Here is a 12,592-nt window from a genome sequence, read left to right on the forward strand (position 1 = left end):
ATATGGCATCAGGAAGACACACAAATACATAAACATATGTATATATATACATTTATTGTGAAGCACTTTGGGCTGCATTACATGCATTAAAGGTGCCACTTTTAAAAAAAGCTTATTATTACTATATTGTAATTATTGTTAATGTAAACGGTCATTCAGAGTGATTTGGTGTGAAATGGTTCAGATGTCTTTACAGTGGTGGTGATAGAAACCAGGGGTCGCCATGACTACAACACAAATATTGACATTTTATTTACTATCCAAAACCACCAGTGAACCAACACAAGTCTTCCGAGCTTATACGGAATGTTGATGATGGAAAATAGTGGAAAATCTGAAATAATAAGTTTTCTTTGGGGACTATTTTGCCTCACAGCGCCCTGCATGTATCCCTCCACCATAAATGAGTTTTAAAAATATATTTAGACCAGAAGCTTATCTCAAAATTCTAATAACACAGCATCTCAGACGTCAGGCTCTGTATTCATAACCATTTCATGTAGTAACTTTCTGTGAGGGAGCTTTTAGAGGTGGACGTCTGGTTCCTATCAACACCACTGTGAACAATTCTGACTCGGTAAGTTTCTCTAGAACGGAGCGTTTCACACCAAACCACTGGGATGTAAACAGTCATTCAGAATCATTTAATTATGCTGAAAGTTGTAAACATTGGTGGAGTTCCCCTTGTTAAGAAGGGGGGCACAGTGGTGGCTCTATTATCTCCTGCACTGCGAGGCGGCACCACACAGGACACTGAATCAGGATCATTTAAAAAAAAACAGGCTGATCAGCTGCTGTAACTGATTTTAAATCAGAAATCAGACGCTTAGTTGAGCGAAGTGAGAGGTTTATTGGTGTTATACTCACAAGTACTTCATCAACCAACAAACGAACCCAAAACAAACTCCACCTTTCAAATAAACGCTTTATAAAAAAAGTAAATAAAAAATAAAATTGGAAATACACAGATGGGGAGAGAGCTGATCGCCATCTGAAAAACCTGCACACCTCTTCTTTTGAGATGCTGCGCATCGTCGACCGGCTCTTAGACTTCACTGACGTCATTAAATCCAAGACCAGGATCATGTTGTGCCACAAAAGTTGCCCCTGAATGGGACAAATAAGTGAAATTCCAGATTTAGTCATTTTTTTTGAGTATAAGTCTATGTTCCCCTCCCACACACCATCATAATAATTCTTTCGTTGTTTACTCTAAAATGCCTTACCAAGGCATTCATTCCCATCAAACCACTGTTCCCAGATGACACACAGTGACCAAACCCAGCACAGACACAGCCGACCTGATCCCAGACCAAAATAGCTGAAAAGATCAACAGAGCGCCATGAAGCGATAAGTATAAATATATGTAAATCATGTTTTCTCGCTACAGGATGAGGCCGGTCCTGGTCCTGGTCCTGGTCCTGCTCCCTGATCCAGTCAGAAGTCTTGTTCTTCTGGTCACTGAATCAAAACACCCTGTCGAACTCCGGTTGGCTAGTGGTGGCAGGGTTTCTGTTCTGATTGGCTGGCGGCTGGGGCATGTGACCTCGGCGCCTGGGTGGGGCCAGGTACTCGAACATGGAGGTGTTGTGCGTGGAGAGCATGTTCTTGAGGTCGGAGGGCATGGGGTCGGACCAGAAGAAGTCGTGGTTGAGCGCGTCGTCGCTGTCGATCCTCTGCGCGGGGTCCAGAACCAGCAGCTTGTCGATGAGGTCCAGAGCGTAGGGGTCCTTAACGTACGCCTTCAGCCTGTCCTTCACCTTCCGCTTCTGACCCTTCGGCAGCTCCATCTTCTGATACAGCTCGTACTTCTTATCCACACCTGGCCACACCTGGAAAAGAGAAAGAGACACAAATTAGTTAAGCTTTGCTTTGAGTCCAGCTTCGGTTAGTAAATTTGCACCAACAACCAGCAGCACAACTGCTTTGGGTGCGCTGACCTTTGAGGAGGTCAATACTGGCAAGGTAGGAGTGTCTAGTAGAGTGGACAGTGAGTGGACACAGTGTTCAAAAACTCCAGCAGCACTGCTGTGTCTGATCCACTCAGACCGGCACAACACACACCAACACACCACCACCACGTCAGTGTTACTGCAGGTTCTTCCATTGTTACAATGTCAAGCTTGTAACCACAGAAGAACCCTTTTTGGTGCAATACAGAACCCCTTTCAAAAAGGTGCTATATAGAACTATCAACAGCACATTCTCCATCAATCTGAAGAACTCTTTAACCATGCAAATGGAAATATGAGTGTTCATGGTTCTGTACAGCATCATTTTCTTTACTAAAGAACCCCTGCAGAACCATCTTTTTTAGGAGGTTTTAAATCATTACAGCGTAGAACAAGTTTAAACTTTTCAAAAAAAGAGCACACTCTCAAAAAAGATGGTTCTTCAAGGGTTCTTTAGTTTTAACACCAAAGAAAATAAAAACGAAAAAAGAAAATGAACACTCAAAGAACTATAAATACCCAAAGAACCCTGCGCATGATTTAAGGGTTCTTTGCATAGTAAAAGGGTTCTTTAGACTCCTGGAGACTGTGCTGTAGATGATTCTATATAGAACCTTTTTGAAAAGGGTTCTTCTATGCCTGTACATCTTAATGTACAGGCATTTTAAGTTATTATTCCCAAATAGCTACAATTTACGATGGGTGGCATGTCGATATTAGATCTTTTTTGCATTTGTGGTTGGTAAGGTAGCTTCCTGCAGTGTTCGACTGGACCAGGGGCTCTTTTACTGCCCTGTTGTGGCTCCACAGCAGAATCAGATTTGTAGGTAAAAATAAAATAATCCTCCTTTACAGTAAAATAAAGCTCTGCTGATCGTTCAACACAGTTTAACACTAAATGGTCTTAAACTCTGGAGTTAATGTAGAACTGCTAATTCACCCTTTAACCCTGAAGATTAGCACAGACTGCTGGTCACCATAGCAACACAGACAACAATCTCACCTAGCTAGTAGCGAAACGGCAAAGAGAGAGATTTAAGATGAACATCCAACATTCTGAGATGAATGGACTGATTTGTGTTTATAGTCACTCCAGCTGGTTTCCTGATATGTTTAATCTGAAACGAGAAACTGACAAACACTGAAAAGTCGCAAAGCTGAAGCTAAATTGTCCCGTTCCAAGAAAACCAGAACCAGAAAATTCAAACAAGAAGCTGGCGAACGAGAAGCGACTTCAGCCTCGTAAAAAGTCGAACGTTGAGACATTTTACAAAAAACTGTTCTACTTTTGAGGAAAAGTTTCCTGCTGGAGATGCGAGAAAAGTGGCTATAGTTGAACTAAAGCTTAAAGCAGAACAAAGTAAGTCTGTTTTCATTTCTATTATGTTTTTTAGTCTATACTAGAACATTAAAACAGTGAGACACGTTACTGCCAAGATGGTAAAACAGACATAAAATGTTGCGGCTTCAAGGTGGTTTGATTTTTGTTGAAAAGACAAAATGGCTCTTCTTAACATTTGGGTTGCGACCCCTGGACTAGAGATGGTAACGGAATTTCCAAACTGTTTCTATCCGATTAGGATAAAGAAACCCCCACTCAAACTGGGAATTCCTACTCGGAAAGTCCTGCTCCTCATCTGAGTTCAGGGCATGACATCAAATTCACACGGCTGCTCAGTCAACACAAAGTACCTAGGTAAACTATAACACTGACCGCTGTTCTGAAAGAAGTAAATACACCATATATTTTATGAAAAGACGGCGTCCTGAAATGACCTGCATGAGCACATCCTACTCAGTACCGTCGCGTGAATGAATCACGTGCATCATCAGCACAAACTAACGAGCAGAACGAGCTTTAGGGCAAAAATAAATAAATAAATAAATAAAAACAACAACCTTCAACCTGGTAATGTGAACGTAGCCTGGACGAAAACAGCTACAGAGAGATCCAACTCCACAGTCCAAATGAAGACGAATATCCGGTGTTTCCTCTCTACCATCACCACAATATCATTAACCGCAGCTAAACTGACAAGTCGTTCCTAAATATACTGTAATTTAAGGGCTTCTCTGTTTCACAAGGAGGTGTGACCTGCAGATTCCTAGTGACTGCAGCTTTATGGTAAACAAGTAAAGCAGGTATGTACATCAGCAGAGCCTCAGCTGGCTGACGAAGTGAATGAGCAGCTCACCTCTGCAGTGATGGATCCACACAGCTGGCTGATGAGCGTTAACTGATGCTGCTCTGTGTTGCCCTGCATGATGGGGCTCCTGGTCCACATCTCAGCCATGATACAGCCGGCGCCCCACAGGTCAATAGGAGGACCATAATCACGCTCTCCTGTACACACACGTGTATACACACACACACACACACACACACACACACACACACACACACACACACACAGAGTTTTATATTTTACTGCAAAGAAAATGAGCTTTAATCATTCTGCAGTATGAAGCAAATGCGGCTTAAACTCTAAATAAAGTATGTGGGCCTACGCTTCAATCCCTCACTCTAATGAATACAGAACTTATTTACATAGTAGTTACTACATCATTTACAGTAGGTACTGAATCATTGACATCAGCAGTTCAGTTAACTATCAGTGATTACAAAATCTGGGACTAGAAACTGGTCAAAGGCTTTGTTCACACAGCAGGTAAAATCGGCCCAAAATCTGATCTTTTTCTTCATATGTGACACAGACGTGCGTCTGTGTGTCAGTGTGAACAGATAAACACACTGAATCTGACTTTCAGTTCTGATTGGAGGACATATGTGGTACTGAAATCCGATACGTATCCGATCTGCATCAATGCGACTCTGAACAGCCAGATCTGAATTCATGAGACTTTTACATCAATCCAACTCTGCATTCGCCATAATTTTGCGCTGCTGAGACTCATAAACACTTAGGCTGTTATTTCTGTACAAAAATGATAAGAGACTCATCCAAACTCCTCCGTGTTCGAAGAGATTTTGAAAGAAGTGTCCGAACGCGGCCGCAGGAGAACGAGGCTGCAGCGTCAAAGAACAGTAAAAAGTCTGAAAGCAAAAGTTTAAAGAATCCGAGGACGCGAACCAAAGAAGAACACATTCTGGGTGATGAGCCCAGCTGTCAGTCAGTGAAGCTTCATGATGGCTCCTGTGATGCTGGTGAAGATGAAGCTGATCCTCCGGGAGCGACTGGCGTTCATTGGCCGTCGTGATTGTTTACCTCTGGATGAGCCGTGACGCTCTGTTCTCTTGCGTATGTGGGTCAGTTTAGGAGCTGATCTGTTCAGACTGATGTCGCATACAGATCACATTTAAAAGATAATGTGAACAGCCAAACTAATAAATCAGATTTGGGTCACTTTTACCTGCTGTGTGAACGTAGCCTAAAGGTCTGGATTTGAAGACAATCACCATAGGAATCATCAACTGATCACTGTTTTACCAGCAAGCGAAATGAGAGCAACAAAAACAAAGCCAGAACACTCCCAGTACAATTACCAAAGCTGTCTATACCAGCATTGTGTGTGATGCAAGACAGGGGGCCCTGTTTTTATTTTGAGGCACTGTATTGTATTGTGCTCTTTGACCCCCCTCAATAAAACCCTAGAAGGAAAAACTAAAGCAATGGAGCTGCATAACCTTTACTCTAAATTTCATCATAATAATAATAATAATAATAATAATAATGAAAAAAACATTTTTGCTACAAAATAATGGACCAATTAGCTGTGTTATCTAGCCAATAATCTAGCCAGCAAAAATTGGTAATAGGTAGTAAAGTTAGCTAGGTATAAAAGAACCGCTCATCTGCGATATCTGCTATACACGACTGACACTGCACTTAAATTGTTACACTGTGGTAAAATATGTAGATAAAAATATTGTACTTTTAAATTGTAAACTGATTTTTTAAACTGATTTATACTGAAAAAGCTAAAGTAAAATTCCTGCATAATCAAATGGCTTTGATGTAAACAGAGTCATTCAGAGTGGTTTGGAGTGAAACGCTCTGTTCTAGAGAAACTTGCCGAGTCAGAGTTGTTCACAGTGGTGGTGATATGAAACAGACGTCCACCTCTAAAAGCTCCCTCACAGAAAGTTGCTACAGGAAATGGTTATGAATTCACTGCCTGATGACTGAGACACTGTTTTATGATATTATTCACATCACATTATGGGCTAAAACACTTTTTAAATGCAATAATGGAGGAGGAATACATGCGGGGAGTCATAAAGCAAAAAAAAATTGCCCCCAAAGAAAACGTTTTGTTCAGATTTTCCACTATTTTCCATCATCAATATTCAATATATAAACTCAGAAGACTCGTGTAGGTTCACTGGTGGTTTTTGATAGTAAATAAAATGTCTATATTTGTGTTGTAGTCATGGCGACCCCTGGTTCCTATCACCACCACTGTAAAGACATCTGAACCATTTCACACCAAACCACTCTGAATGACTCTGTTTACATCTCACTCACTGAACTATGCAGAAATTCTTAAAATGTAAAAAAGTTAATTAATTTACAACTTAAGTGGCCACCTGGACTGCAGTTTAAACACAGAGCTATTTACTGACAGGTCTGCTGTTTGTTTATGTTGTGACCTGACATTTCCAGAGCAGACATCTTAAAGACGTTGTGAAGCGATACTACATTTTAAAGAGAGAGAGAGAATCAGTCTCCCACCTAGCAGTAGCTCCGGCGGTCGGTACCACAGGGTGACCACGCGGTTGGTGTAGCGGTTCCCCTGGCTGTTCTTAGCCAGACTGAAGGCTCGGGCCAGCCCAAAATCAGCCAGCTTCAGGATGCCGTCCCTCGTGATCAGAACGTTCGCCGCCTTCATGTCTCTGTGCAGAATCTGACAGACGAGGACAAACATTGTTACAAACTACTCAACACCAAACTTCTGATCACCAAGACTCGATCAATCAAAGCACATTCAACTCATCAATTACAGGAAATATGAATTATGAGGCAACATACAGCATCTCTCATCAATTACTGCTGAGAGAGGAGAACATCCCTGCACTCTGACCTTGTTCCTGTGGATGTAGTAGAGGCCATTCAGGAGCATCTGCATGACCTTCTTTATCTCGGACAGCGTGAACTTAACGTTGGCGTTGCTGAGCAACCCGGCCAGATCATGCTCGCAGAAATCAAACACAAGGTAGATGCTGCCCTTGTAGCGGTTAAACTGGGTGGCTGTAGGACAAAAACAAAAACAACAGCTATGTAAACGGTCATTTACAGTTAGTCATTAGGATTCAGGTGTTTTACTACTAGACTCTGGACCACTTTTTTGGACACAGACTGTTCTGGATGAATACAGATTTTAATAATAATAATAATAATAATAATAATAACAACAATAATAACAATAATAATAAATAGTACATTTTTCCAACGCTACATTCAATCTATGTCTCAAAATTCGCTACTGCATGTCCATTTGCCAGTTTCTCCTTTATTCTCCTTCAAACTACTGTTTATGTTGAACTGCAACTACACCAACTACAGTAAAAAGACAGATTCAATATGAAGAAGACTAAGATTAGGATCAGAAAAGACTGCCGACTTTTCCATTGATGGAGACATTGATAGATAACCTCCTGGAACACTATAGTCACAACCTAGCATCTACCTAGTGACCACCAGAGATAATATAGCAAACATAGTCATACCCTAGCAACCACCGGGAACACCATAGCAACCCCCTAGCACTCAACAGAGACAATATAGCAAACACCAAAGCCCCTAGCATCCACCTTCAATACTACAGCAACCACAGCAACACCTTAGCAACCACCTGGAACACTATCAACAAGTACATTATGGCCCAATCCCATTTCACCCCTCGCCCCTACCACTTAGCCCTTAGCCCTCTGTTTTGCGTGTTCATGTCTAGGGGTAGGGTGTCCTGATTGTTGTTGAGATAGAGGGGGGAGGGTGAAGTGTTGGGGCTACATGACCCTCCAAGCGGAGGTTTTTCAGAGACTCCAAACAGAGAGATATGAGAAAAAAGAAAAACCGGCAAGATGGAGAACAAGAGACCAAAGAAACCCACAAATGTGAGAATTTTCTCTGTTAAAAAATTACAATAACCACTGTATTATCTTAGTTTAATGTCGTTTCAGTGTATTTTGGTCGTTTTCTTCAAAACAAGCATAAAAAAAAATCACTAATAGTATGCTAATGTTTCAGTAGCTAGCTAGCTAACTTTCCTGTTCCACCCTAAATAGTCCAGCAGTTCTGATACCTGAAGCGGCAGAATGTAACTGCTGCACCATTTAAGGTGGAATGGGAAAATTTGAACAAGAATCTGGTGAATATCTGACTTCAGCTTCATATCACTGAAGAATTAGGGGTGGGTGATAATAAATAATTGCCCCCTCTTTGAAGATCATATGATTCCCTAAATGTAACTAAAGTCCAGCAGTGAGGAGCTGAACTTTACCCTCCTCTGTTGTCACTGCAGACTGACAGGGTCGCCTACAGAGCAGCGCTAGTAGCTGTTAATGAAGTGATGCTCTTTATTTGAGGGTCTCATTTCGTAGAGGAAGATTTCAACCACTACCCCTCGTAACTCAGTTCCAAGGGGTTAGGGTTACACTCGAAAACAAGGAGTAGGGGTAAAAAGAAGAAATGGGATTGGCTCTATATTCAAAATAATAAGGAGCACAACATGAAACCGTTAAGATGACTACATTTTTGCCATAACACCCACCACACCTCACCTTTGGTTCTGCAGATCTCTATCAGGTTCACGACATTCTCGTGCTTCAACAGCTGGAGGATTTTGATCTCCCTCAGAGCTGTGATGGGGAACTGAAGAGAAGAAGAGAAAAGAAGAAGAAAAAAAAACAAAAAAAAACAAGCATGTTCAACGGAGAGCGACTTCGTGTGTAGATGTGACGTTGCTGTTTATCGCTGCTGTCGGAACAAAACCTCGTATCTCCAAAATGGTAACTTTACAGGAGAAGAAAAAAAACACTTTACTTTTAATGTAGGTCAATGGAACCAGACGTTTTTCCTAATCAGTTTGGGTCGTTTCTTTTGGTCCATTCATCATGACCTTTACACACCATATAAAGCCCAACAGGCATTTTCAAATGATAAAAACCGAAAAGCAACTAATCGAGATACGAGGTTTGGTTCCGACAGAAACAATATGCAAATCTAAAGCTCAGCCTCCGAGACTCACCCCTTCTTTCTCATTTTCCATCAGCACCTTCTTCAGAGCCACCTTCTTACCCGTCTGTCTGTGTTTGGCTTTGAACACCTCCCTGAAAAAGACAGAACGAAGAGACTGCAATTGTAGTGACCTACAACAGAAAACCCATGGGGTTCAGTTAATGAAACTGATCAGTGATCAGCACCGATACACCAAACCGTGCAGGACAGCGAGGCCCCGAGACTGGAGCCGAGAATTACTGGACTACAGTGTTTAGCTCAATCCAGTTGCTTCGAGATTTCCAACTTGCTGGTTTCAACAGTGAAAACTAACAACAGGCAGACAGACAGACACACAGAGAACAGATGGATGGACAAAAGAACAAAGCAGAGATGGGTAGAGTAGCCTAAATCAATACTCAACTGAAAGTATTGATATATGGGTAAAATAATCATCATTAAAAGTACCTTCAAATAAAACAACCTGTGGAAGAGTACCAGATCAAAAAACTACTGAAGTACTGAGGAACTTGCAGAACTGCAGCAGAACCTCTTAGTAAATCCAGCATCTATCAGCACAGGACCTGAAGTGTGTGCAGCTCTATTTTTAAGGTTATTTTGGTCTAAAATAAAATGATAAAGCTTTAAAATCTGACATGCCACCAATCACAAAGCACAACAGATGCTGTCAATAAAAAACAATGACATTAACACAAAAAACAAGCAATTAGTGACTAATTATGAACAGCACAACTGTAACTGAGTAACAAGTCCAATCCTTTACTCACTAATGTGCCTATGAAGTGAAAGTATTACCATTGGTAAATACCTGAGTTGATGTTACTAGTTACTACCCACCTGTAGAACAGACAGACACACACACACAGACAGGCAGACACAGACAGACAGGCAGACACACACACACAGACAGACAGGCACACACGCACACACACACAGACAGACAGACAGACAGGCAGGCAGACAGGCAGGCAGACAGACACACAGACACACACACAGACAGGCAGACGCAGACAGACAGACACACACACAGACAGATAGGCAGACACACACACACAGACAGACAGGCAGACACACACACACAGACAGGCAGACACACAGACACAGACAGGCAGACACACAGACACAGACAGGCAGACACACAGACACAGACAGGCAGACACACAGACACAGACAGGCAGACACACAGACACAGACAGGCAGACAGACAGGCAGGCAGACACACAGACACAGACAGGCAGACACACAGACACAGACAGGCAGACAGACAGGCAGGCAGACACACAGTCACAGACAGACAGGCAGACACACAGTCACAGACAGACAGGCAGACACACAGTCACAGACAGACAGGCAGACACACAGTCACAGACAGACAGGCAGGCAGACACACAGTCACAGACAGGCAGGCAGACACACAGTCACAGACAGGCAGACAGACACACAGTCACAGACAGGCAGACAGACACACAGTCACAGACAGGCAGACAGACACACACACACACAGACAGACAGACAGACACACAGTCACAGACAGGCAGACAGACAGTCACAGACAGGCAGACAGACACACAGTCACAGACAGGCAGACAGACACACAGTCACAGACAGGCAGACAGACAGACACACAGTCACAGGCAGACAGACACACAGTCACAGACAGGCAGACAGACACACAGTCACAGACAGGCAGACAGACACGCACACACAGACAGACAGACACGCAGTCACAGACAGACAGACACACAGTCACAGACAGGCAGGCAGACAAACAGACAGACAGGCACACAGTCACAGACAGGCAGACAGACACACACACACAGACAGACAGACAGACACACAGTCACAGGCAGACAGACACACAGTCACAGACAGGCAGACAGACACACAGTCACAGACAGGCAGACAGACACGCACACACAGACAGGCAGACACAGACAGACAGGCAGACACACACACACAGACAGACAGACAGACAGGCACGCAGACAGACAGACACACAGGCAGACAGACAGACACACAGGCAGACAGACAGACACAGTCACAGACACACAGACACAGTCACAGACACACAGACACAGTCACAGACACACAGAGACAGACAGACACAGTCACAGACACACAGAGACAGACAGACAGACAGACAGACACACAGACAGACACACAGACAGACAGGCAGACACAGTCACAGACACACAGTCACAGACAGGCAGACACAGTCACAGACACACAGTCACAGACAGGCAGACACACAGACACAGACAGACAGACAGACAGTCACAGACAGGCAGACACACAATCACAGACAGGCAGACACACAGACAGACAGACAGACACACACACAGACAGACAGACACACACACACAGACAGACAGACAGACAGACACACACACACACACACAGACAGACAGACACACACACACACACACAGACAGACAGACACACACACACACACAGACAGACAGACACACACACACACACAGACAGACAGACACACACACACACACACAGACAGACAGACACACACACACACACACACACAGACAGACAGACACACACACACACACACAGACAGACAGACACACACACACACACACAGACAGACAGACACACACACACAGACAGACAGACACACACACACACACACACACACAGACAGACACACACAGACAGACAGAATACCTGCCAACCCGTAGTTAGCCTAGCCGCCCAGCTAGGTTAACAGTGTGAGCCAGGCGAACACAACACATCTGAAATCTCATATTTCCTCGCTCCGCCCCTCAGAATCAGACAGACGACAGACAGACAGACAGACAGAGAGAGAGAGAGAGAGAGAGACAGCCGGTGTTTACCCGAAGGTGCCCTGTCCGATCTTGGCGAGCTTCTCGTACTTGGAGAACTCGTCGCAGAACGGAAACTCCACTCCGTCGTAGTACTTGGACATGATGGCGGTCTCCCGGTCCGGCCTACAGAACACAGACCAGACTCACATTAATCCGCCCTGCGGCCACACGGCGCAGTGAGGGCGCTGACCGCTGGTAAGACACTCTAAAGAGGTTCAGAGCAGCAAATATCCGTAAACACAACAAAATCGTGAATAAATTCGTACTTATCGCCGCCGGAGCCGCCGCTTTTGTCTCGCTGCATCCTCGCTCCTCTTCTGCGGCGTGAAGGGTGAACGGAGGAACTATAAACCACAGCGCCACCCAGAGGCCGGCGAGCCTGCGCGCTGCACACTGATACTGATATTCATAACAATCACAACACATCACTGCTGCACTTAACGCGTAATCAGCAAAACAGTCTAAAATAACGCGAAATCACACTTAATCAAACAAATAAACAAGCAAACAAGATAAATAAATAATATTCATTACAAAAAATCATATCATAATTATAACCGGACACTGAGGGATTCAAAATATGTTGCAAAACTCCAGATT

At 43.5% G+C, this 12,592-nt stretch overlaps 1 protein-coding gene across 1 annotated transcript; it reads right to left on the reverse strand.

Annotated features, from left to right (window-relative positions):
• Positions 1–830: 830 nt before the first annotated feature.
• On the reverse strand, positions 831–12,354 carry cdk9 (cyclin-dependent kinase 9 (CDC2-related kinase)). Its single transcript, XM_036588820.1, has 8 exons — positions 12,259–12,354; positions 12,002–12,115; positions 9,163–9,244; positions 8,696–8,786; positions 6,997–7,163; positions 6,648–6,819; positions 4,149–4,297; positions 831–1,833 (listed from the first exon to the last, which is right to left on the reverse strand). Exons 1-8 carry the CDS (start codon positions 12,294–12,296, stop codon positions 1,468–1,470), a joined length of 1,179 nt encoding a protein of 392 aa, XP_036444713.1. The 5' UTR covers positions 12,297–12,354; the 3' UTR covers positions 831–1,467.
• Positions 12,355–12,592: the final 238 nt, after the last annotated feature.

This window comes from Colossoma macropomum, unplaced genomic scaffold (assembly GCF_904425465.1).
Source record: "Colossoma macropomum unplaced genomic scaffold, Colossoma_macropomum, whole genome shotgun sequence".
NCBI lineage: Eukaryota > Metazoa > Chordata > Actinopteri > Characiformes > Serrasalmidae > Colossoma > Colossoma macropomum.